This window comes from Peromyscus eremicus, chromosome 4, assembly GCF_949786415.1.
Source record: "Peromyscus eremicus chromosome 4, PerEre_H2_v1, whole genome shotgun sequence".
Lineage (NCBI taxonomy): Eukaryota > Metazoa > Chordata > Mammalia > Rodentia > Cricetidae > Peromyscus > Peromyscus eremicus.
In genome coordinates, this window is record NC_081419.1 from 103,069,010 (window position 1) to 103,096,514 (window position 27,505).

The window sequence follows — 27,505 nt, forward strand, 5'->3', positions numbered from 1 at the left end:
TCCTCCATCCTGAGGCCTGTGAGGACTGAAGCCAGAGTCTGAGGTTTGAGGCAATTCTTTCCTCCTGGGGGGCCTTGCAGGACTCTAGCTTGCTGATCTTAACGCTTCTCCCAGTCTTGTGGCCACTACACAACCCTCCAAGCTGGCTGCATGATTTCCCGCATGCTGGTGGAGATGGACATCTATCTCTCATGGAGGGCTACTTCTCTGGCACCAAGGCTTTCTAGGTCAGTTTTAGGAATCTTGGTGTTATAAGCCTGATCTTGAGAGGTGAACCTGTTTCCCTCATACCAAAAATCCAGTTCCTCATGAGGCTCATGGTGAGATCCTTTATTCAGGCTACAAATTCAGGCACCCCGTGAGGTTCTTGGGGTATCCATCAGTGTCGCCCCTGAGGAACCCCTACGGGTCTTGCTAAGCCACCACTATAACAAAGTGAACAAACAAGCAGGGATGAACAACTATTTAATGGTTTTTATTTTAGATATTACTTAGTAATAATAGTAACAAAGCTGAATTTAAAATGTGCTGACTAGGCTTTCTATACAAAATATTTACAAAACAACTCTGGTTTTCCTCGCCAAGAGCAGTTGCCCAAGGAGAAAAAAAAACCACAGCCATATTCTCACGGCCTCTTCAGGCTACGAGTCCCTGAAACAGAAAACCATGGACGCAGTAGGTGCTGTCCCCACACTTTTGCTTTTACTTGAAGCATTTCTGCATAACAAGTGCAAAATGAGGATTGTACCTAATAAATACCTGGGTGGCCACGCCAACTCTGGATTGTGCTTCACTAGAGGACACCCACCCAGAGAGAACAAGAGTCACCCTCATCTATAGGGTCGCTATGATGGAAGTCAGAGGACACCATGAATGTCATCTGGGAGCTGAGTATAGGCATGGCTAGCCCAATCTTCTCTGATGTGTGGGGTTTGACCATCCCGCCTGGTGAGCTGGGTTCAAACCCAAATCTTTCCATCCTAGGAACCTGCCCTCCTGGGTACAGTGGATGCTAAGAGGAAAGTCAGTCAGACCACAGCATCAGCCTTTGGGATGAAAAATAACTACAGTAGAATTATAGTAGATCAGCAAAGTATATTGATACTCTGAACTTATGTATGCTGTAAAACTATCACAAAGTATGCAACAAAATACATGAACCAAAAGTCTTTGTGGGATATACAATTTGAGAGTAAACACAATGCATTACTTCCTTAGCCGCAAGAGTCTCTCTTCTGGGCCATGGTGTGTCAGTGGACATTTATTTCAGGCCATCTTAACAAGGGCATTTCTTATCTCTTGCAAGTCCTGAAAAAAACCCCATTTAAACAAAAACAAACAAACAAAAAATCAAAAGATCATGATTCAAGGACTTCAAAGCCTAGTGACACAGGTAAGGCCTCATTTTCCCGGAAGACAAAGTACTCTGTTTTGTCCCCTTCCAGTAGCTCGTTAAGAGAAGCCACGACGACATCATGCTCCTGCAGCATTTCTGGGTAGCGGGCCACTGCTCGCTCGATCCTGGCCGAGCGCCTCACGGGAGTGATGAGCTTCATGTCTTGTACTTCTGGCACACCACATATTCTGAAGGAGACCAAAGGATGCGTTCAGAGCCTTCACAGCTACAGCAACATTCTGTTTTTATTCTGTGTTTCTTACTAAATCATAAAGCATAACTGACATCTCACTGTAAGCTGAGCAGGAGACAAGTCTGCAGTAGTTCTCAACCTACAGTGGCTTTCTCTGATGCCCAGAAAGTACTGGGTGGTGGCCACATACATGCTCCTGCATGGTGTTGTGTTAGCATTAGGATTTTATGAATGAAGGGTGAAAATGGTTTTGATTTGAAGCTAACTGCTTTACAATTGCTATTTGTTTGTCTCATAAACTTCTGAGGGTTTTGAGGAAACTGGCCTAATACCAAACTTGACTGCACTGGTGACTTCAAAGAGTCCTTCTAGTGTTGACTATACATCACTCAAAATCTGTTAAGATACTGGACCAAACCATGTACTGAAGCTGGGACAACTGAGAATCTTCCTTGTAAACTTCCCAACGTATTCAGGGACCTTTGCATGCACGACTGGTCTAAAATTCACAACACTACTGCCTGCATTAGCTTACGCAGAACTAGAGGGCAGGTCTGCTAAAAAGTGCTTCTAACAATCATTCTGGAGCCAGTGGGAGGCGAGCTTCAGACAGCCTGACTGCTTTCATGCATCCAGAAGCCAACCACAGTGGGGCAATGGTGGCTAAGTGGTTAGTCTAGCTGTGCTTTCCGGGGAAAGGAAGGCCCAGAACCGCTGAGCTGGTGCTCCTGTGTGGAGTCCTTCCAGAATCACGAAGAGAGGAGAGATACTAAACTTACTTTTTGGAAACGACATTGACCCACTGCCATACTGCCTTACAGTGACAGTGCAGTTCTGCCTGGAACGTAACCTCCTAGGAAACAGAAGGCTCTAGAAGTCTCTTAACATACTCAGCTTCCCTCACTGTTCTCACAGGGCTGGACACGCCCCTTCTCTCCCACACTAACTGGGGAGTTAGTGCTCCCCATTCCTGTCTGTGCCCGGCTGGCAGGACAAAGAACAGTGGAGAGGTGGGGCTGGATGCAGGAGGGTGTGGCTCCATGCCAGCACCTGCCAGACTCTGCAGCATGGACTTCACTGTAGTTGTGTCTTTTTAGGGTGGAGCAGGGGGTGGTATATATGCAGACTTGCCTGTCAATGCTTCTAACTTCTAGTATCCTCAGCCCCTTCCCCAATGCCAAAGACCGTGATTTGGGCATCTTTGCCAATTGAAGATGGATCCTGGGTCTCCTGTCAGCACTGATCCTCTCCTCTGTTTCGATGCCCTGAGAGCTCTCCGGGACTCCTCACTGACCTAACCTCTTTGCAGAGGCATCTATCAACCACTGCTTCTCTGGCTGGGTGTGAAGGAAACTGAGAGTTCAACTAGAGTTAGTTCTGTGCTCAAAAGCCTGCTGGAGTTGGCTTACCTAGGGAGAGGGGCGATCTGCAGTTTGATCCTAGGGTTATCCCATTCTGCCGTGGTTATTAGTGGAGCTGCTGTAACCTGCTCTCCTTCTGTTAGAGAAGGACATGACTGCCCAGATTCCTCCTTCTTGGCCAGCTCGTCCACAGATGTGACATTAGTTCCAGCAGCTAACGAGTCAGAGGTGACTGCTGTGTACACAAGGCCAGGAAGGGACGTAAGAGTTAAGCAATTTAATAATTAAACTAAAAATCAGTAAAACAAGAGGGCATCATATACAGTGACTTTCCCATGATCCTCATGGAGTCTGTATGGCAAATGAAGAGCTAGGACTGCAACTGGCATTTATGTTCTTTTTTTTCTTGCCGTATTTTTTAAAAAAATAGTATTTTCTTATTCTTGGAAACTTTCATACATTTATAAAATGTATGTTGATTATATCCATCCACTGCTACTCTCCTCCAGTTCTTCCTAGTGCCCCCTTTCCTGCTGAGCTCCACGGCAACGCCCTATGACATCAGGCCACCTTACTAAGCAGCCCTCCAGACACCTTTCGGGCATTTTACCAACTGAAGATGGACCCTTGATCCCTTTTAGCACTGGCCACACTCTGACTGCCTATTCACTCTCATGAGAGCAAGTATCTGAGATACAGTCTCCTTGTGAGTCTCCCATCGAATAGTTCAACTCTGTTCCTCAAATTACTAGCTACTTAGCTGTTATTCCATAGGACTTCATGGTCCTTAGTTAAATCTCCTCCTCCTCTTCCTCTGTCTCCTATTTTTAAAGGTCTTACTTTGTAGTCCAGGCTGGCCTTGAATCAAGGCAATCCTCAGCCAGGATTACAGGCATGAGCCATCATGGCCACCTTAAATCTATTCTTAAAGGAAAACTATTTGCCATCTAGGATACTAAGAGCTCATTTTATTTTCCAAAGACAGGACACACTTTCCCTTCCCACTCCTATATAAAAAGTATCTTACACATTATTATATGTCACCGAGTTTGGTACCATTACTTCCAAGGACACATTCTTTAAGGTTCTGAATAGTGACCATGATGGCCAAGTAAGAGGAGAGACTCTTGAGAGACAACATGAGTTTAGATGAGTGACGGTAACTTAGGGGTGATTAAACACACAACTTAAACCACGGTGTCTCTTCCTTTTGTCTCCCTCTCTTGGTAAACAGTCATTTGTGTTTTCCCACAGAGGACTCCAGGAAAGCAGGACACTAGTCCAGGCTGCTGTGGTGGACAAAACTTTTGTTCAGCATTGGGCATATATTGACTTGTAATCACAGAAATAAATCGGTGGATGATTACAGCTAAAAAGGGCCAGGCCACAAAGACCAAGAGGCGGGAGGTGTTTCAGGGCCTCATTCCACTGATCTCCTACATGCTCCATGATGATTTTTACTTGCACATCTCAAGGGAACGAACTCAAATACAAAACTAACCATACCCTCCGTGCTTCTGCTTGGATCCTGCAGAATGTTCAGAACTTCCTGTAGTTCTTGTACTGGCTGGAGGCAGCAAAATAAACAACTGGTATTAAAAGCATTCATGGAAAAACTGAGCTAAGGACTTTTGCTTAGCATCAAATAAACCTTCTGCAATAAAAATGTTTTCTTTTTAAATTGCATATTCAGAGATAAACACACTTAAAATAGTTCAGTTTTAAAGATTCATGAGCAAAACAAAGAAACAGAAAATGTTGATTAAATTCCATACCCAATTTCATTAAGAGATGTGTTCAAAGCTGTTTATAATAATTTTCTCTAAATCAAATTTTCTTTTTCCATTAATTTATATATCATTAAAGATGTGTTCCTATATAAAGATTCTAGCTTAGAGATATAAAGTTAACTATATAGATAGAAAACGCATCAAGTACTGTCGTTGTCAGTTTAATTCTTGTTTTCGTGATAGAAGGTATGTGTGCATTTCAGAAAGCCTGAACCATAGGTTAACTCAAGGAAGAGTTTTACCCAGAGTCCCATGATGCAGTCTTTTTTTTTTACTCTTTTCTGTATCTTTCCCTGGCCTCTCCTTTCTCTCCTTTCTTTAGTTTATGTATCTTAAACAGCAGGACAAATCAACCAAGCAAAGGAAAACAAAAAACTCCAGGCATAGAAAACCATGTAAACCACATCACAGAGCATGCCGCAAAGTCAACTGCTGTTTCTCCCTGGGAATATTGTATTTGGAATTTTTTTCCTGACTTGGTACTCTGTATCAAATTAATAACACACACACACACACACACACACACACAGAGAGAGAGAGAGAGAGAGAGAGAGAGAGAGAGAGAGAGAGAGAGAGAGAGAGAGAGAGAGAGAATTGACCAAGTATGGTAACACAGTCCTTTAATTCTAGCACTCTGGACTCTGGAGGTAAAAGCAGGCAGATCTTTGAGTTCCAGTCCAGCCTGGTCTACATAGTGAGACCATATATTTGTCTCAATAAAACAAAACAAAAAAGCCCACTCCAACAAAAACAACAAACAAATAAAACCCAAACCGAAGAACAAAGCCAACCGATCGAGTGATGCTGTAAGCTTCTGAAGTGGGGAATATACATATATACACTAATGAATCTGTGTTATAAAGACTTACATCAAGTAAGTGATGCTGTAAGCTTCTGAAGTGGGGAATATACATATATACACTAATGAATCTGTGTTATAAAGACTTACATCAAGCATATTTATTATTAAATTTTTAAGACAAGGTATTTCTCTGTAGTCTAAGCTAAGCCAGGCTATGTAGACCAGTCTAGTCTCAAACTCATGGCAATTCTCCTGCCTCAGCCTCCCAAGTGTTGAGATTACAGGGTAAGCCCAGCTCCATGAAGCATATTTTGCATCTGTATAGACTTCTGTTAAAGACGGTAGACTAAAAACACATTTATTTCTAACTTCTCTTGAAATTCTACTGAAATGAAAATAAAGGATTAAAAAGAGGCACAGGAAAGAATAAACAGCAAGATTTTGGAAGCTGGAATGGTGGAAAGGAGAGCCAACTGTCTGAGAGAGCTGAATCTTGGGCTGGAGTGTGGCTGAGGAAAACCCTGCTGTGTATCCCAGAGCTTCCAAACTCAAGGGCAGGAGGTGAGGCCTCTGCTCATCAAGTCTGAGACCTCCAACTCTACCCTAGACTCCAGCCCCCTGCAGCCTGGTGCTTGTGCCCTACCAGCTTCACCCTAACAGAAAACTGGGACTTTTCTCACATTCCCAGGGGACATCATGTAAGACCCGGGTAGGTGACTAGTTGAAAACAGGATAAACAAAATCTCCAGGCTGTGGAGACCCCCAACACTGGCAGCACAGTTTCTAGCTCCCAGGAAGGAGGCTGGCAGAACCTCCCCGAGATAATCTGACGAGCTGAAGAGAAAGACCTGAAGAAACTGATACCAAGGGTTCTCCAACCAGCCAGTGCAGCCGGCCAGCTCACCCTACTGGAAAGCCCCATACATGTGGCCAGAGCTTGTGTGTGTGTGTGTGTGTGTGTGTGTGTGTGTGTGTGTGTGTGTACATGCATGTTCAGTGTGTACATATGTGTATGTGTGTGCACACATGTGTGTAGAGTCTTTGTCATTCCTCAAGAACCACCCGCCATGCTTTCTGAGACAGCATCTTTCACTAGGATCTGGGAGTCATCAATTAGGCTAGGCTGGCCAGCTAGAAAGCTCCAGGGATCCACCTGCCTCTGCCTCACCAGTGCTGGAGTATAAGTGTGTGCCACCTTGACTGCTACTTTATATGAGTGCTAAGAATCAAAGTCAGATCTTCACGCTTGTTCAGCAGGCACTTTATTGAATGAGCTACCTTCCCAGCCTCCACAGCTTTGAATACACGTTTCCAGTCCACCTGTGTGCGCACACATCCATCCATCCCAACTTCAGCCGCATCTGAATAAACCCTTCAATGAATGATGGAGAACAAAACAACAGCAAGAGTGGGAAGAGCACCGGAGAAGAGGAGGCCGGCACTGAAGGAAACAAGAGAAACAGCCTACTCAAGGAGTGTGGAGCGTGTCTGCCAGGGATGGAGAGGAGAGCTGAAGGACAGCCGGTGTAGACAGGAGCTGAGAGCGGCCTGTCCAACCTGGAATAAACTAGAGGGGTCTCGAAGAAAATTAAACCAGTAGATACCTGAAGTCTTGACATTATTTAGAAAATTCAAGAACATGACAATTAGTTATATAAGACACACTCAGAAAACTAAGCATAGGTAAAATAAATAATTAATTCTAGGAAAAGTAGAAGATGTGTTTGAAAGGCAAAGCAATCACAGTGCATGTTCCATAGCTCAGCACAGCCATGTATTTCTTTCTTTCTTTTTTAAATTATCTGTTTGTATTTTATGTGCATTGGTGTTTCGCCTGCATGTATGTCTATGTCTGATCTTGGAATTATACAGTTGCGAGCTGCCATGTGGTTCCTGGGAACTGAACTCAGGTCCTCTAGAAGAGAAGTCAGTGTTCTTAACCCCTGAGCCATCTCTCCGGCCCCACCATGTACTTCTTACATAGGTCTAACAATATGGACACAAAGTGACAGAAGCATAGAGAACAGCAAAGGTCCACAAGGACAGACAGAGCTGTCGACATGTGTGTGAGGCAGTGGACACGGGGAAATCTGGGTAAAAGGAGGTTACAGCCGGGTCCTCATCTGTGAGGTCACAAATTATGGCCAAAAAGTGGAAACAGCAACATAAGCATGTTTTCTGAAACCACAGAGGTAAAAATGGAATCAGTTTGTTCTAGGAAGTAGGAAATGTGAAGGGGGCGGGGTGAGGAAAGACATAACTGGGTGAAACTGAGCAAACAGTGTAGATGTACAACTCCGTGAGCAGCCATGGTCGTGGGTACCACAGGATGGGAGGCAGGGAGGGAACGACATCTGAGCAAGAAGAGTTAGCAGGTGATTTGATACACTCTCCATTAAATAAACCTGCAAACGGAGGTTTCTGTTTGCTTCTAGAGTTAGTAAGCTTCTTGATGTAAAGACTCTGGGTTAGTGATGTCCTGAATTTAATGTAATTTAGGTTCTTTCTCACTATCTGATCTTGTTACTACTGTAACTTTCCAGTGTTACTTCCAAAACTGCTGGATTCTGCAATGGGTGCTAAGTTAGACATGGGTACTTGACAAGAAAACCCAAATTCCACTGGTGAGTGTAACCCTACTTTCTAAGAAATAGTTGAGTGATGCTTTGATAAGAATATATTCCCCCTGGACCCTGTGATTGCCTTATGAGGCGAAGTAGGTTTTCGCTAGTATGTATTAAATGTACGAAACAATGGGTTTCAGGTCTCACTGTGACATCGCCACACGTGCATATAACACACTTGGATCATCTTTACCCTATCACCCCCTCTCACCCCTCTCACCCCTCTCACCCCTATGAACGGAAGTTTACCACTGCAATATAGAGCCATCTTATTGCAACACCAAAGAAAGCACATGAAACGGAATTTGAGGTCCCCCATCCAAGACAGGTACTCACTGCGGCCCCACTTCTAATGGCCTCTTCGTACAGTCCGATAGCATCAAAGGGACCTCTACTTGCCAGTAACTTTGCTTTGCAGACCCAGAACTTGGAAAATTTTTCAGCCTCAGGAATGCTGGACACAATGGTAAATATTTCATTAGGAAATACACCCTGGAAAAGGAAATACAAAATGATTATTATGACTTTAGTTCGCTATTAACTCTCAGATATCTGAAAGTATGATCATTAATTTTTCTGAAGTTAAAATTTCAATTTTATTGAGGTATAGTAAATATATAATAAATACATAATTGTCCCTATTTTAATTGTACATTTCAAAAATTTTTAACATTAGCCTTTAAATTTTAAGAGTTACATAAGGCAGAGTAGATAAAAAAACATTTACCACAGCATAAGGTAAAGAATATGCTCTATATTTTTATGGTATGAAAGACCCAAAAAGAATCAAGACATAGAGTAATAAATACTTCTTACATATTAAAAATATTCAAGCTGGGCAGTGGTGGTACACGCCTTTAATCCCAGCACTCGGGAGGCAGAGCCAGGTGGATCTCTGTGAGTTTAAGGCCAGCCTGGTCTACAGAGCAAGATCCAGGTCAGGCACCAAACCACATATTCATAGTAATGTGAACAGTGAGTCAAGGCTAGACTTTCCATATGACTAGCCTCAGCATGCATGAAGAGCAGCAGAGGTATGCAAAGGTCAGGGTATATGTGTACATGTGAGTGTACTGGAGATTCATGCAGGTAGATTCCACACAAAGGGACTTAGAAATGGCTTCTGGCTTAGGCCCAGGGCAGGGCTGTGACATGGACTAGGAGCAAGAGTGAGCCACCAAACTCAGAAGCTCCGCTGGAGACGTGGAGACAAACATGTACACTCCCAGCTAAGCCTCACCAACATGATATAAAAGCTTCACACAACTCAACAAAGAATGGACACTAGCACAAAAACTGAGGGACCGAGAAGGCAGTACCAGCAGAATGGCAAGGGACTATCGCTACCACAGATTCCCCACCCCCCAGTGGGACACAACAAAGAAGTGAACAATGCAAAATCCAAATTCTGAGTTCCCAAAGTCACATCTATTTTTAAACACTTTTGTAATGTTTACTAAAAATGATCAGTTATTAAAACGACTAAGAAAATTCCAACAAATTCCATCAAGGAGAATCCAGAGAAGGCGACTTGACCAATCACTATACAGTTAGACACTAACACCTGTAAGAGAAGGCCACTGTAAGCGTGAAATGCAAAGATAGGCTTCTAAGGTAAGTTTTGCATTAAAGAACTCTAAACAGAAATTCTCCAGAGTTAGACACAAATGGAAAGCAATGAGAAGGCATCGGTATCAGGCAGCTACTCTGTGAACTACTTCAACTTAGCTCAAACCCCACTTTTGTCCTGTGTCTTGACGCTGGGGCTGGAACCCTGCAAAGCTTTGTACCGGACAGTGGCTCTGGCTGGGCCCTGCCTGCACAGGAGACTAGAGGGAGCTGCCCAAGTGAAGGACAGAGTCTTTCCAGCGCTTTTGTCACCCTAGCAGTAGTCCCTCACCAGGGACAGCAGCTGGTTCCAGCCACCTCCACCCCTACAGTCACTTTCACACCACTGAGCTCAGAGCACCATGGGGTAGTGGTTGTTCCTCAAGGTTGAGCCCCCGGCCCACAGGCTCCCTCCTCTTGTCCTTAAAACACTAGCATTTGTTGGTGGTACACCCTAGCAGAAGTTGGAATCCTATTTTCTCCTGTTCACCTCTTCTAGTGTGATATTGTGAACTACACATGGAGTCTTTCCCATTTCTGGCACGTAACTCCTAAAATCCTGGGACTCTCCAAAGTCTTTTGCATGCTAATAATTAACTGAAGACTGGCAGTCCCTAGGTAGCCTCAGGAAGATGGCTGGTCCCAGGACAGCCGGCAAGCAGAATCAGAGGGGTGGGGCCTTCAGTCCTACCCTCAGCCTCTGGGGAGGGACTGAAGGGTAAGCTGATCACTAATGGCCTAATGTAGGTCAAGGTAACCAATCATGCATATGTAATGAAGCTTCCATAAAATCCAAAACCAGACAGAGTTCAGGAAACTTCTGGATAGAACCCATGAGGTGGTGTGCTGGAGAAAGGCATTGTTTTTGTGATATGACCTTAGCTGATAAGACTATTAAATATGACAGATATTAGAAAGTAAAACCAGGAGGCAAATTTATAGCATTTATCATATTTATAAGAAACTCAGATTGATTAAATCATCCAAGCTTTTAATGAGAAGCTAAGAATAACAATTGACAGGATAGGTATAGATACGGACAAACGAGAAAAAACAATTACTAGAATCCAAAAGATTTTGTAACCTTTAAATAGATCAGAGATATCTCCAGCAAATCTGATCCCCTCCTCTTTAGCTTTTTGATAGGATGCACTACGTATTTGAAGCTGGCTATGAACTTTCTATGCTCATTCAAGGCTGGCCTTGAATCTGTGATCTTCCTGCCTTGGCCTCCCAAGTGCAATAAGTGATTTAAAAAAAAAAAAAGGCACAAATCCACTATACATTCAGCCCAAGAAACATAAAACAGTCATGTGAAAAGCTACACAAACTATTTTCAGAGTGTAGAAAAAAGGGAAAATACCAACTTATTTGATTGAGACTAGGAAAACATATAAAATGTGAAGTAAGATAATGGCAACTTGGAAGTCAAAGCCATCTGCCTCCTTCGCCATGTATGGAGACTGTATGCACATATGTATGTGAAAACTGGAGGGACAGCCAGCAGTGGGTGATGACCACCTTCAAGGAGCAGGCTGAGATGGACGGGGATCTGCTCACTCATCTGTATTACTTTTTGAAATTATTTTAATATTAAGAAGGTACAGGGTGGGGGGCACGCTTTTAATCCCAGCACTTGGGAGGCAGAGGCAGGTGGATCTCTGAGTTCAAAGCCAGCCTGGTCTACAGAGTGAGTTCCAAGTCAGCCAAGGCTACACAGAGAAACCCTGCCTCAAAACAAACAAACAAAAGTGGGTGGGGCCATAGGGGGGGGGGCTCTGTTGGTAAGTGGGCTCAGTAGAACGACATTGTCCAATAGCCAGAAACCTCCCAAAGGCTGGGACTGGTCGTGCATGCTTGCAGTCCCAGCACCAGGGAGATGTAGACAGACCCCTGGGGCTCATAGCCAGACAGCCTCCAGCCTAGCCTACTCTGGAGGTCCAGGCCTGTGAGACCCTCCCTCAAAACAACAAACAACAACAACAACAACAAAACCCAACCCAAACCAAAACAACTCCTATCCCCCAAACAAGGAAGACAGTGCCTGAGAATGACACTTGTGGTGGCCCTGGGTCCTTCCCATAAGTGTACCTACCCCTCTAACCCACAAAAAAATGTATCCGTGTATTTTTAAAAATGAAAACGAAAGCAAATCAAACAAACAAACACACCTCTGAAGTTCAACTCCACCAAGGAGAAATAATGTTCCCCGCAGTGAGAAACATTAAAATAATAGTCCTCCTGCCCTTCCCCCAAGTCCAACACTACCAGAACACGCTGACTTATACTTTTTCACTCTCTGTCTAGAGGTTAAGCGTATCAATTTTTATTAATGCATTTTCATTAAGGCAATTGCTTAAGTTTCTGACACTTAGTCTACCACCCATGTTATCCTGATCTGTAGACTTCAAGATACAATTCAGATACCATTTCTAGCTACCAAAAGTACTTAGGGGAGCTGAAGAGAAGGCCCAGTGGTTAAGAGCACTAGCTGCTCTTCCAGAGAACCAGGGTTTGGTTCCCAGCACCCACATGGTGGGTGGCAATCATTTGAAATTCCAGTTCCAGGGGATTTGATGCCCTCTCCTGGTTTCCATGGGCACTGCATTCACAGGATGCAGCTATCTATACATGCAAAGCACCCATATGCATAAAATAAAAATAAATAAATCTTAAAAAAGCCCCCAACCAAAACTATTAAGGAAATTCCAATTTGAAAAAAGCCTTGTATGTTGACTTAGATTTCAATCTGAATGTTGTTTACTCCTTGGACCCTGTCATCCCGAGAAGGCTCCTTTGGGAGTCAAATGGCCTAGGTTAGTTTGCTAACATCTCTGGGCTGCCACTGAATTGCATTTCATCAGTATTACTGTTACTATCACTCTTCTCTATACTTGGAAGAGTGGCTGGGTTTCTGTTGAGGTGAAGGTCATTTCCCTTGCTCTGTAAGAAAACTTCTAAGCACCAGGACTGATTGCAGGTCATCCTCTGCTGTTTCCTCCTCTCACTCACCTCCTCAATGAGCCTCAGACACTCTGTCAGAGTGCTGTTAATTTTATTGGACAGCTCCAACTGAGCTTTCTTTTCTTCTTCTTCTCTTTCAATGCTCTTCCAGAATGAAACGTTCATTTCCTCTATGACTTTTCTTTTTTGTTTCAATTTCATGGGAGGGCGTTTATAGGTTTTCCCCTTAGATTTCTGCCATTCTTCCAGCTGTTTCCTGTAACATGATTGGGGCGGGGGTTAGTTGTTTCCCTCTTAACATTTCTAAGACAGACGACAGGCAGAGACTGGGTATAAGTGAACCTTCCACACAGACAAGGTCAGGAAGCAGAAAGAAGAACAACCCACAAATGGGCGATGGCCATGCTGGGTTGACTATGCCAATTAGAGCTGTGGGGGTTACAGAGGACCAACTGGAGCTTCAGTGTGTAAATACCTGACTTCTGATTATTTTTCAGTCTTTTCCTCTGAGTCTTCATTTCCTCGTGTGCTGCCTTGGACACCACCTGCCCTTAAGACACCTCAGCACTCCATTTCTACCACCAGAAGCTTCTGGCCGGCCACCCAGACCCCCCAAACCCGCATTATATCTTTAGTAGGGCCTTGGTGCTCATAGGAATCCACTTCGCCCAGCTCCTTAGTGTTCTGACCACACATGGCCCTTTCTTCTTTAATCAACAATCTTAGGGCTCTCTTCTCCTTAAGTAACTGGTTTCTGACAGTGCCAAGCTCTAGTGCTGACTGCCACAACTCACATTTTCTCCATTCCCACTGCTAAGCAAATAGACTTATTTTGGAAGGCAGGGGATGGATGTGGACACCAAGTGTCTAGATTATATCACAACTGTGTACCAATGACCAGAAAATGCCCATTTCAGATTTCAGACACTCCATGGAGCCCCAAACCATGTTAAATCCACTGCCTCATTTGTACCTTTTATTTATTGTCTAGCAGGCATTTCAGCTCAATACTGTGCCAAACAAAGCCCTTGATATTCACCTCCAAGTCCCTTCCTAATTCCCTTATTTGATCAACAGTAGGCCCTAAACTCACGAGTTGTCTTTGGGTAGTTGCTTCCCCTTGTGTCTAACACATCACTGTACAGATTTAGTATTGGTTCTGTCCACCTGACCACCATGCCAAGCCACACACATCACCTTGTCTGAAACGCAAAGCAAACTCTAGCCCTTGTCACTCTCTGCCCACAGCATCTATCAGGAGAATGTACAGTAGACTGTGCTAATCTCAAGATTGCTCCAGACAAAATTAACAATGTTTTCAAGGGCTGTCCCGCCACCCTTTCCAGCTCCACACCACGGCCCTCTCCCTCACTACCCTCGTAGAGATCTGACATCCTTTCAGTTTCCTGATCCAGGCTCATTCCTGCCTCAGGGCCTTGCATTTTCTGTCCTCTGTTCGAATGGTTCTTACTTGAAGAGTAATGATCTGCAATTATCCTGTCCTAGTTAATAAACATGTTCATATTGTGTCTCCTCCACTAGGACACAAGCTCTGTGAAGGCAGAACTGGGTGTCCAGTACCTAGCACAGAGCCTGGCACACACAAGCTTTCAATGACAGTATGGTAAAACTCACCTTTTAGAAGTGTGTTGTTCTGTGGGTTTAAACATACAAGACCACTCGACTGTAACTATAATCAAGATACAATACAGGCCCAAATCTCTTCAGAGAGCCAAGCTTACCACTAATCTCCAGTCCCCGAGAATCACTGATCTGCTTTCTGTCTTTATGGTTTTGCCTTTTCCAGAATTCAGTAATTATAAATAAATGAAAGTTATTAACTGTCATTTTCCTCTGACTCTATCCAGAAGATAAGTGATCATACAATCTGCACAGTGCTTAGCGTAGGCAGGATTGTTCCATGCTAACAAAGCTAAGAAACATGATCTTTACTTCCTCCAGTCCCTAGCATTCTTCCTATCTCCATAGTCTCCTTGTAATTATAATGAAGACAATTTCCCCTTCTAAAATCAGCGTACTCCTAGGACTTCAATGCCATGATTAACTTCTCTAAACTTTCCATGTTACCCCAAACGACAAGCTCCCTCAGGGTAGAGGCAGTGATGGTCTTCCTTGCCCACCTGAGCCTGGCACAATGCAGGCGATGGGGGAACATGCATCACGAGTGGATGGATCTAACCCTTCCCACAGGCTCTAGTCCTTCTGTGACCAGACACTTTCAACATGCTGCACACTGTCATATGGCAAATACGTGAGCCAGGCTGGGAGTTCTAGACAGACACCAACTTGTCACTCATCACTCTCAGTTTCTACACTCCCCTTCCTCCTCATCAGCCTCAGGTCTCACTGATGGAAGCGCTTCCCCGAACCTCCTATTTAAATGGCCACCCTGGTCCTACCCTCTCAACCACATCACCAAACATTAAGCTTCTTTCTAAGAAGGCAGAAGGCTCTGTTTCGAGACCAAATCCTGTCCCCCTCAGTCTGCGCCAACTTCAGCCACCATCTAATTTTACATGCCTCTTTCACTCTGTCAGGAGTCTATGTTCTGTTCCAACCAGGTCTCCACAAGTGCACTCTAAGGAGGCTCATTTGCATTCTGGGACGGTGACTGGTCTTGGGCAGAAAGAGGACAAAATCCTTTGGCTCACCTCAAGCATCATGTACAACACTGAGCCCCAGCAACCCCGGGTCCCGATTTCTAACACGTGCACGCTGCCTCTGACCAGGGCTCCTGCTTCAGCTTACCTTCCCCAGCCTGGGCCACTCATGCTCATGGAAGCCTTCCATTCCTTCTCTGCTAACTGCAAAGGCAATCACCGACTTCTTTCTTCCTAGCTATGTGAACTTACTTCTCTGGCTCCTTTCAGACTGTCCTGGTCTGTTGTTCTTCAGTCTCTGCAGGACACTTCTTGGGAAACTAATCTATATTGGCAACTCCTATTTCCTGCTCATCTATTCTGTTCCACTTCCATTTTTACAAAACAACTTTATAGACAATTATAGAGAATGATTTATAAAACATTTGTGGGTCACCTAGTTTTGTTAAGTGTTAATATTTATTATAGCTTCATACCATTTCAGGCTCTAGCTATATACCACTTAGGAGCTATTTCTCAACCTAGTGTATATGCACATATAAAAATGTGTGTATCTGTTGGTGGTACTGGGGGTTGAATTGAGGGCCTCACACATGCTAGGGTAAGTGCTTTATCACTGAGCTACGGTCCTAACCCCAACCACTACGAGTTTGCCTAGTCATCTTAAATTGCAGTATCTTAGAATTAAAGCAAAGTACCTCCGATCCTCTACTTCTGTCTTTTTAACACGTGGATGAGTCTGGGTAGCACTCGGGGCCTCCTTCCTACTCGTGGTTGCTGTACCAGCTTTTGGTTTGGGAGCAGTCCTGTTCAGAAACTGGCTCTGGGGAAGAACCTTTTTGAACTTTAAGTCCAGAGTCTGTGCTTTTTGTTGAAAGATGTTATTGCATTTATTGTCATGGGTTTTATTTGCTCTTATGCTAGGGGTGCTTAGAATGACTGGATTAAAGTTGCCAGCTGTCAAATTAGGCCTCTGGCTTATGGCTCTTGACTTTTGCAGAATGCATGCCGTCCGGGGTCCAAGACAAGGCTGCACAGTCTTTTGATCCCGCCTGATGGTTGGATGTCTGTTGTTCTGTCCTCCCCGAAGCAAGCTGGGCTGGGAACCAGGTTTAGTATGTTTGTCTTTCTGTTCAGTAGCAGGGTGTGACTGTACCTTAGTTTCTTTTGGTCTTCCACATTTAACCCTGTTAATCTTTATGTCCTGTGTGTCCTTGACCACTGGTTTCTTTGACATCTGAGTCTTACTAAGGGCCGGAATGAAGTGAGAGGGAACTGTACGTGGGGGTTTTTCTCTTGGTTGTGCAGAATCTGCATCTGTAGAGAGATGCTGGGACTTCACTGGTTGAGCTCTGACTTGTGTGTTTCTAACAAACTGTTTGTTGGCTCTGTCTTTCAGAACAGTATGGTTAACCAAACTTTTGCTTAAGATTTGTTTAGAAGCCAGACTTCTCTGGGTTTGATTATAGAAGCCAGTGTTTGGCTTACTTATGGGGTATGAGTCAGGATCTGGCTTCCCAGGTTCTAGCAAGGTTTGGGGCAAGTTCTCTTTGTTCATGCCATCTAGAAAGCCCTTCAAAGATTGGTTTTCGACATGGGTCCTAGCCACAGGACCGGTGCATTCGGCATTTCCTTGATGTGTTTCCTGTTGCTTTTGGGGTTTCAATTCTTGGGTACCCATGGACTGCCTGGGTTTTCTTGACAGCCCTGTAGTGGACAATGTAGCTCTGTGCTGCTGCTGGCTCTTACTGGACTGTTTACAGTCTGGGTTAGAAGAAAAACATCTTGAAGTGAGCCCTTTGCCTGCAAGTTTTGCTGGCTCCAACTCTGGCTTCTGGGACCCTGTGATATTAGCTGGTTTAGTCTGGAGTTTAGTGTTGATGGGCCTTGCAGTTTTGACAGGCAAAGCAGCATGATTAGAAACATCTTTTTTAGGTCCAGGAGTCTGAAAACACGAAGAAAAAATATATTTAAAAGCTCATAACAATAGCTCACTTTTTAAAATGATGAAATAACCCAAGCATATGTTAGAAAACAATCTTAGGATGTTAGTTAAGAAAGATGAATCTGGAATATGAAGGCTTACCTTTGCATATAGGTGATTTTTGTAATTTGAGTTTGTATTAGAAGTAAGCCAGAGAGAGTCTTTTTAACTCGACACAATTAGGCAGATTCAATAAATTAAACAAACAAACAAACACAGCTAGCAACAACAAGAAAAAAACTGTTTCAAAAACGAATTTGCCTACATCAAAGAGTACTTTTCAATGCCCATTATGTCCCAATAAAGAACACTCATAACTGGCCTGGACAGATACACCATCAACTCGAAGACAATAACTTGTGGCCAGGCAGCCTTCAACAGGCCTTCCCTTGTACTTGTACAGCCACGCTATGCAGTTTTCCTATTAGATACTCGCCAGTAAACCTTTAACCCAGGAATCAGTGCCCTCTGTAAGCGTCAGAGGGTAAAGATACAAGGGAGAGGACACTGCAATATGGGGAGAGCTTCACACACGCCTTTTCCTTTCCCCTCCAACAACTGCCAAACCCAGAAAAACGAAACAAAACAAAAAAAGTAATCAAGCTCACACTTGTGAAGTCAAAACAGAATTTTTTCTTACACTGAAAATAGATTGTTTTCATATACATATTCTGATTGCAGTTTTCCTACCTCAAGTCCTCCCAGATCCCCCCATCTCTCTTCATACCCTTTCTCTCACAGAAAAGACATCTAAAAATAACAAAATAAAACAAAAGTGAACTAACTAGAACAGATAAACCAAACAAACAGATGAGAAAGAGTCAAAGACAAAGCTCAAGAGACAGATCTAGATGCGTGCACACACACACACACACACACACACACACACACACACACACACACGTCAAGGTAGAATTTTAAGGTTAGATTTTTTTTTTTTTGGTAATTAGCAAGTATCTTTGTCAGCTTTTATTGTTAGCTTGAACTTGAGAAGGACTCTCAATTGAAAAACTGCCCAAATCAGACTGACTTGTGGCCATGTCTGTGAGAGCTTGTCTTGATTGATAATGGATGGACTAGCCCACTGTGAGTGGCATTGTCCCTAGGCAGGTAGGGGTCCTGAGTGGTATAAGAAAGCTAGCTAATAGCTGGGTGTGGTGGCGATGCCTTTAATCACAACACTCTGGAGGTAGAGGCAGGTGGATCTCTTGAGTTTGAAGCCAGCCTGCTCAACCAAATAAATAAATAAAATAAAAATAAATAAGTAAACAAACAAACAAATAAATAAAAGAAAGCTAACTAAGCATGAACCTGGGTGTGAACCAGAGAATGAGCCAGAAAGCAGCATTCCTCCATGGTTTCTGCCTCAGTGCTTGGCCTGACTTCACTCAGTGATAGACTATGACCTGAAAATATAAGCCAAATAAATCCTTTCTGCCTCAAGGTGCTTTGGAGCAGAATGTTTTATCACAGCAACAGAAAAGAAACTAGAGGAGTAAGAGGGCACTGGCGTATGCACAGGGAAAGCAACTGCTCAGCAAGGAGAACTGGGCATATTAAAGAACATGTATCTCCAAGAGAAGATATGGAAGGTCCAAACTCCGGCTCTCTTGATCACACCGCTAAGACTCACTAGGTAAATATACAAAGGAAATCTTTAACAAGAACCACCAGGGCAAGGAGACACCAGCCTGAAACCCTATCAGCGTGTGGTGTTGCTGAGGGTGGGGTACAAGAGGGTTGGAAATGGGAGGCAGAGAGAGATGGTAAACCATGTGGCTATATTTATATTGGGTTACCACTTGGACCTAACATTCACTTCAGAACTCTACATCATCGTTTACTGAGAAACTGGGGATGTTGGTATGAAAATGTCCAAATGATGACCCAGAGACCTATGACAGAACCAAATATGACTGGAGGAAAAAAAAATCTCAATGTAATGATGCCTAATGATATGTTCTTATACTCATAGATTGGTGCCTAGCCCAGTTGCCGAGAGGCTTCATCCAACAACTGATGGAAACAGATGCAGACCCACAGCCAAACACTGGCAGAGCTCAGGGAATCCTGCAGAAGAGGGGGATAAAAGATTATAGGAGCCAGAGGGGTCAAGGACATCACAAGAAAACTCACACAATCAACTAACCTGGCTCATAGGGGCTCAGAGACTGAACTGACAATCAGGGAGCCTGCAAGGAACTGACCTAGGCCCTCTGCACATATGTTACAGATGTATAGCTTGGTCCTCTTGAGGGACTCCTAACAGTGGGAGCAGGGGCTGTCTCTGACTCTTTTACAGGCCTTTGGGACCCTACTCCTCATACTGGGTCCCCTTGTCCAGCATTAATACATGGGGAGGTGCTTAGTCTTACTGCAACTTGATATGTCATGTTTTGTTGATATCCATGAGAGACCTGCCCTTCCCTGAACAGAAATGGCAGAGTGGATTGGGGGGTGGGCACAGAGGGGGTAGAGTGGGGTGGAGGGGCTGGGAGGAGAAACTGAGGCCGGGATGTAAAACAAATAAATAAAAATGAAAAAACAACAATGTGTTTTTATGGCTTATACTTCACAAATTTGAGATTTAATTAACATGCCATAAAATTTAGTATTTTAAAGCCTCCAATTCAGTGGGTTTTAGAATGTTCACAAGGTTGTACACCCATCCCCATGGAATGCCAGAATATGTTCATCACCCCAGAAGAGGTTTGTTACAGTCATTCTCCATTTCCCTCTCTCCACAGCTCTTAGCACTGAGAGCTGCTTCTCCCCTACACCCATGCAGAGCTGGTAAACAGGTGGATTCATGGACTGTTTTGTGCATGCCTGTTGTGTGGATGTGTCTGGCTTTCTTTGTTCCCCTCCTTGCATAACGTTTTCAAGATTCACTCAAGTTGTGCCCTATATTAGCACTTTACTTTTGTTCTGAAAGAGTCTCATGTAGCCTAGGCAACGTTTGTGTTACGAATTCACGAAAAAGCCTCTTGCCTTTGGACTTGTGGGCCCCAGCTCCGGCCCCAGCTACACTCAGGCGGTTGTGGTGGCACGCCGGTAGGAATTACTGAAGGAGGCAGAGGCAGGAGGATCCCGAGTTTGAGGCCAGCCTAGGAGGCTTGGGAGAAGCTTCAGCCCAGACCGAGTCACAAACAAGCAGTGCGACCATGGAGGCAGTGGCTACTGCTCCACGTTGCCAACTCCTTCTCATCGTGTTGGTGACTGCGGTGATGCTGCTACCTGGGACGAAGAGTTTACTGCTGCTTGTTCAGAGAAGAATTGCCAGGACCATCGTGTTACAAGAAAACATCGGCAAAGGTCAGTTTGGAAAAGTTTGGCAAGACAAATGGTGGGGAGAAATTGCTGTGAAGATTTTCTGTTCTAGGGAAGAATGTTCATAGTTCCGAGAGACAGACATTTATCAGACTGTGATTACTCCAAACCACAGAGGAGGCACAAAAAAAAAAAAAAAAAAAAAAAAAAATCTGCAGAGAACTATGACCACGCCTAACAGTGACTTTAAAATTTTCAAAAAAGTGACAGGACTCAACAACGATGATTCTACATGGACTAAGGTAAAGCCATTGAGCTGATTAACATCACGGAAGGATCGACTTTGGACTATAAACTGTTTAGGACAATTTCGAGATGGCTAGCTGAGATGATCCAACCTGACAGACTACTCGAACAAGAACTTGTGACAAATGATACAGGACTTGACAATTAACTTAAATTTTTTCTTTTCAAGATTCCCTAAAGAGATCTTCACCCCTAGAAAGCAAAAAGAAAAAGAGAATAAGATATGAGATAGATCATTGAATCTACTCTGAGAAAAAAGATAAAGAAATAATAGGATAAATAGATAGGTCACTGAATCTACACTGAAGAAAAAGAGGAAGATATAAAAATGACAAAAGGTAGACTACTGAATGTATTATGGAAAGAAAAAAGAGAGAATATGGATATGATAAGATAAAAAGGGAGATTATGGAATCTACTTTTAAAAAGGAGCTACTTGTTTTAAATAAGATAAGTAATGAAAATTTTTTGCTCTGAGTTTATCAGATGTTACTGGACTGGACATTGTTAATATATATAATGGAGTTTTTACTGAATCTGTCAAATGTTAATGGACTAGACATGTTTAATGTAATTTTTGACTGTATATATTGTATATAGTTATTAGATAGTTTTTCTTGTATTAGTTACAAGCTTTTTTAAATTTTAGACAAAAAGAGAGGAAATGTGGTGGTATTGTGTTCCCCAAAATATTGTATACCTTAATAAACTTATCTAGGGTCAGAGAACAGAAAAGCCACAAGATACTTAGGCTAGAAAATGTTAGCACACACCTTTAATCCTAGCACTCCAGAGACAGAAATCCCTCTGGATCTCTGTGAGTTCAAGGCCACATTGGAAACAGCCAGGCATGGTGACTCACGCTTTTAATCCCAGAAAGCAGCCTTTAATCCCAGGGAGTGGTGATAGAAAGCAGAAAGGTTTATAAGGCGTGAGGACCAGAAACTAGCAGCATTTGGTTGGTTAAGCATTTGGCTGGTTAAGCTTTCAGGCTTTGGAGCAACACAGTTCAGCTGAGATTTGTTTTGGATGAGGACTCAGAGGCCTCCAGTCTGAGGAAACAGGACCAGCTGAGGAATTGGCAAGGTGAGATAGCTGTGGCTTGTTCTGTCTCTCTGATCTACCAGCATTGACCCCAATAACTGGCCTCGGGTTTGATTTTATTATAAGACTCTTTAAGATTCCTGCTACAACCCTTGAACTTGATACACAGTCGAGAATGACTTACAATATTAATCCTCCCACCTCCTCCAGACTGGTAGGATTACAGGCATGTGCTATCACACCTAGCTTACGTAATGCTGGAGTTAAACTCAGAGCTTGTGCATGCCGAGCAGGCAATCCACCAACTGAGCTATACCTCCAGCCCAGTAAAAACAACAACAACAACAACAACGTAAAATGCTTCTTTTTAGAGAAGTGTTTTGTTTTTGTTTTTGTTTTTGTTTTTTTTTAGTTTTTCGAGACAGCGTTTCTTGGTGTAGTTTTGGTGCCTGTCCTAGATCTGGCTCTGTAGACCAGGCTGGCATCGAACTCACAGAGATCAGCCTGGCTCTGCCTCCCGAGTGCTGGGATTAAAGGCGTGCGCCACCGCTGCCTGGTTGTTGTTTTTAGGGTGTGTGTGTGAGTGCATGTTTTCCTGGGGATTGAACCTAGAGCCTGATGCATGCCAGGTAAGCATTTTTCTACTGAACTATATCCTCAAACTTATTTTTACTTTTTATTTTGAGACAGGGTCTTACTAAATTGCCCAGCCTGGCTATGAATTTTCAATCCTCCTGCCTTTAGCCTCCCAGTACTTGGGATTATCAGCCGGTCCCAATAGCAGGTCTGGGATTACTGGCCTGCCTCTCATTGTCATTTGATTTGCATTTTCCTGACAGTTAACACTATTGAACATTTCTTCTTATCTTTGACATCTTTGAGAAATGTCTACTCAGACTCTGCCCATTTCAAACTTGAGTCATTTGTCTTTTAATTGTTTGTGCTGTAAGAATCACATATCCTGGATACTAGATCCCCATAAGATATGTGACTTGCAAATGTTTCTTTTGGACATTTTTCAGATCTTGACTTTAGATTGGCCTGACCTGACTAAAGTATTACAAGTGGTAGAACTGGTCATTCAGTTTCAAGCCCTCCGGTGAGGGAGAAAAGCTATCCTTAGAATAGGACATTAGAACTGAAAGAGAGATTTTAGAGATAAATTCAACTCCTTCATCTGGTAGAAAAAGTGAGCTGTCAAAGGCTAGGTAGGCACAGGGAGGGAGCTGGAAGCTGGGTTAGGGTTAGAACTTCCATTTCTGACTCTTGATTCCTTTAAACATCTAAGAACTAACAGATGAAGTTGAAAAAGAAAACAATGAACGCACAAGAAAGAATAATTGCTTTACGCTACATTTACTTTCACTCACTCTGGGCATCTGAATTGGAAGGGAACAAATTCAGAGGATGTAAGGAAGGCTTGAATCAAGAGAGAATTATTCAAGGTTGACTAGAAAAGGCACAGTGCTAGACTCTAGGAGATGTAGAATGGGATTATACTTGATTCTGAGGACCTTAAGTAGAAGAGATATAAGCGCATAAAAATAATAATATATTGAAACAGAGGCCATGATAGGGTTGGAAAAGACATTAATGCATATCTTATCTGTGGTTTTTATCTACTCCTAGAATAATTTCTAAAAACTCAGTATATTCTTTAAGTAGCCCCATGTATTCAATATAATTTATTAACAGAATGAGACAGGATTTGCTCTTACTGGTTGTAGAATTAGGGTGAGGACATAGTCTCTTTGAACCCCATGTCTCACATACAAACAGGTACAACAGTTACATTAACAGTAATATCTATTTTTTTTCTAGGACAGTGTGGTAGTTTGAAAGAGAGTGGTATTAGTACATGTGGCCTTGTTGGAGGAAGTGTGTCACTGTGGGGGTGGGCTTTGAGATCTCATATATACTCAAGCCACTCCCAGTGTCTCGCCACTTCCTATTGCCTGCAAGTCAAGATGTAGGATGCTCAGCTCCTTCTCCAGCACCACGTCTGAGTGCATGTCACCATGTCGCACCATGATGATAACAGAATAAACCTCTCAAGACGTAAGCCACCCCAATTCAATGTTTTTCCTTTACAAGAGTTGCTGTGGTCATGGTGTCTCTTCACAGCAATAGAAACCCTAACTAAGACAGACAGGTATTCTATGTTCTTGAGTTTTACAAGATACTTTGATTTAGGCTTCTTGGTCCAGTACTTTATTTTATCCTAAAGAGTTCTGGGTTGAATGTTAAATCACACAAACGACCTTTTCATAGGGCTGTTTACTTACATATTTGGAAGATGGTGGTTTGGGGCAGTTATTCTTGGCTTTTAGATAAGGCCTACGAAAGATGAAAATAAAATTAATCCTTGGTACAGAAGAATCAGGAAAGCTAGGAAGAATAGTGATTAAAACATTATGATTAGAATTTTAAACCAATAGAATTTCTGTATAGGGTAAAATAAATCAAAATTATTACTTAATAAAAAAGTATCCTTACTCTCTCTTCCTTGGCCCTGTATTCCCTTCCCCAAAGACCACAGCCGCTCTTACCAATTCCTTTTGTGATTTTTTTTTTCAGGATATCCTATGTACAAATGGAGCATTCTAAAACTATTAAGGAAATATATGTGGCCTCTTCATAGTTAGTCTTCTTTGAGCATCAACTCTTGAATGTTGAGGGCCAGACATGAGAGAGAGGTTTCATTGAGAAACTTCCTTGCTCTACATGTCTTCAGTATTTTTCAGAGGGGGATGGGGGTTTGTATATAACCAAGTCTCCAGTTCATGGGTTCCACATTTATGATTTAACTAACCTTTGATTAAAAAAATACGAAAAACAAAACTGCGTTCATAACGAACATGTAGACTTTCCCCTCCTTATTCTCTAAACCTAACTATTTCTATGACATTTCCATTGTACTGGGACTCATAAGTAACTTGCAGATGATTTCAAGTCTATAAAAGGATGTACATACATTACATGTAAACACTACAGCATTCATGGACCAGAACATCTGCAAGTTCTGGTACCTATGAGGATGTAACATGAAGTTGAAGTCTAGTTAGTGAAATAAAAGATATAACAGAGTGGAATTGAGAAGGACTCAATCTCCACGGACTGAAACCCAAGACGAACAGAGATTGACGAGCATAAGCCATGGAGGGCAGGGATGTCTCTGCCTTAGTAAGTTCTGCATCTTTCTGCATTAAGAGTGATTGACAGGCCTGGAGGATATATGTCAGTGGTAGAATTGTTGTAAAGCACATGACAGGCCTGGGTTCCATTCATAGGGGAGGGGGAGGAAAGGAGGAAGAAGGAAGAGAAACAGACAGAGGGAGGGAGGGAAGGAGAGAGACATTATAGGTACTAAATGAATATTTGTTAAGAAAATGATTTGGGTTCATTCAATCAAGGAAGCAGAGGTGAGGAAAAACCCAAGGTAAAATCACCTGGGCTAGGATGGCTCAGGGGTAAGAGCACTTGCTGTGCTCCTGGGGACCTTAGTCCAGATCTCCAGCAGCCACATAAAAATCAGGCGTGGTGAAGGTACCTCTAACGCTAGGCACTAGAGGTGGAGGAGTGGATCTTAGGAGTGTGTTGGCCAGCCTGCTTAACTTAGACAGAGAGCTTCAGACAGTGGGAGATCCTGCCTTAAGGGAATAGGGCAAGAGCGATAGAGCAGACACCCAACATCCCCCTCTGGCACACACGCGCGTGCACGCACACACATAACTGAGTCACCTAAATGAAAATATACCTACGGCAAGCAAGAGAGAGAAATAACAGGACAAAGATGGTATGGTGCTGAGAAAAGGGTAAAGGGGTTATGTTCTGTCCACCTCAAATGTATGCCAGGAGGACATCAAAGGACATCACCAAGTTGGAGGATGTTGGTGAGCCACTATTGTGGACTGACTATAACCAAGGCTCCTGCTTTAGTAAGCAAACACTGGAACCAGTTTCCTCCTTGATCAAAAACTGCTTTGCTGGGAACCAATCTTCCCAGAAAAAGGAAGGAACCAGAAAGCTTCCAGTGAGGTAGGTAATACTGTAATCCTTTCTTCCTTTGGTATTGGAAAAAAAAAATAATAATAATGCTTAAATCTCTGCCAACAGGACACCACCTAGGTGTTTTTTTTTTTTTTTTTTTTTTTTTTAAAATCATGCCTGGACTGAAACATTCCTTCTGTTATTACATGCTCACCTTGCAGGTCAAACAGACCGGAAACAAAAGGGCTGGTACTACTGTTCTTTGTTATTAGCAACCAGGGCAACAAAACAAACCACAGGGAGGTGAACTCACTTGGTGTTCGGGTCCTTCAGCTTTCCCTTGGCTGCCAGGTACTCCTGGAGCTTTCTCCATCGTTCTTCTGCAAAAACGTGGACACGAGCAAACAACAGAAACTTAACTTGAGGTTTTAACCAGTCCCTTTACGGTCCCAAAATACCATACGTTCCTGTAGCTGTTTGGGAAAGTCAAGGCCAGTCCTGTTATCCTTGCTTTCAAACTAATATCAACACCAACGGTATCAGCGTGGTGCCAAGCTGTTAGTAAGCTGTTTACAATAACACAACAATTCTGTGAGGTATTTTGCTGTTTGAGAGGGTAATGATATGATTAACTTTAGTCACTAATAGGCAGCAAAGCCAGGATTAAAAAATTTTTTTTTTTAACCCTCGAGTAGGTAGCGCCTTGGACGGGGTACAGAACAACAGACCTCATGAGTGACGACACCGCATGCATCTTAAGGTGACATGGGGGTGGGGCATTCCGAAGAGCGAGTAAGGGCTCCAGGCCCGTCACAGACATCAGGGTCCACAGCATCCTTACGCCTCGGCCCACATTTAATCAATCAACCTCCAGACAGCGCAGAGGTGCAGAGACTCGGACTGAGACAGAACCGGTCTCCTGACTCCTGTCAAAGTTCCGGCCCAAACCAGCAAAGCCAGGGTGTCCACAGGCGGCAACGGAGCGCATCGCTCCTCGCTGTGTGACCCGGGTCCAGCGTCCCGAACCTACCCGAGCCCCGGGCAGGCTGAAGCAGGCAGGGGGCGGCCTGGCAGCTCCTGCGGGAGGCTGGCGACCACACTTACCCGCGGCTGCGCTGGCAGTTGGGCCCGGCCCCACCATGACTCCGCGGCGACAGCTTCTTCCTTCAAAGGGCGCGCCCTGCTCTGGTAGGAGCCGCGAGCGCGCGTCCGGACGCTCCCATTGGTTCCGCGACTTTGAAATCCGCCAACCGGAAGGCAGAGGGGGCGGGATAACAGGAAACCAGCGCCTTGCGGTTGGCCCCGGGGCCGCCTCGAGGCGCTGCGATTGGAGGATCGTGTGGGGGCGGGGACAAGCTCCGAGAGGTGGGCCCAGTGGCCGGGTCACTTCCGTGGCGGTGTGTCAGGGCCGGATCCTGTGGCTAAGGCTGGAGCTGACCGCTGGGCGTGCAGAGTAGATCTTGTTGTAGCCGGATTTGGGCTAAGGACAGTTGTGGCAGTTGGACGACAGGGAGAAACAATGTTCTATATCAGTTAGGGTGGCTTTGGCTGC

The 27,505-nt window shown here is 43.7% G+C and overlaps 1 protein-coding gene across 1 annotated transcript; it reads right to left on the reverse strand.

Annotated features, from left to right (window-relative positions):
• Positions 1-452: 452 nt before the first annotated feature.
• Ckap2l (cytoskeleton associated protein 2 like) lies at positions 453-27,205 on the reverse strand. The gene is made up of 9 exons (XM_059261403.1): positions 27,058-27,205; positions 26,267-26,333; positions 24,249-24,300; positions 16,058-17,304; positions 12,787-12,994; positions 8,503-8,658; positions 4,457-4,517; positions 2,999-3,185; positions 453-1,584 (listed from the first exon to the last, which is right to left on the reverse strand). The coding sequence occupies exons 1-9, from the start codon at positions 27,092-27,094 to the stop codon at positions 1,359-1,361; spliced, it is 2,241 nt and encodes a 746-aa protein (XP_059117386.1). The 5' UTR covers positions 27,095-27,205; the 3' UTR covers positions 453-1,358.
• Between the last annotated feature and the right edge of the window lie 300 nt (positions 27,206-27,505).

Bases quoted from the DNA above. Each gene is read 5' to 3' on its own strand.
- Ckap2l (XM_059261403.1), bottom strand. From the start codon at position 27,094: ATGGTGGGGCCGGGCCCAACTGCCAGCGCAGCCGCGG. The intron at 26,334-27,057 runs GTAAGTGTGGTC...ACGTTTTTGCAG, and splicing joins AACTGCCAGCGCAGCCGCGG to AAGAACGATGGAGAAAGCTC. The intron at 4,518-8,502 runs GTGAGTACCTGT...TGCTGCCTCCAG, and splicing joins CCATTAGAAGTGGGGCCGCA to CCAGTACAAGAACTACAGGA.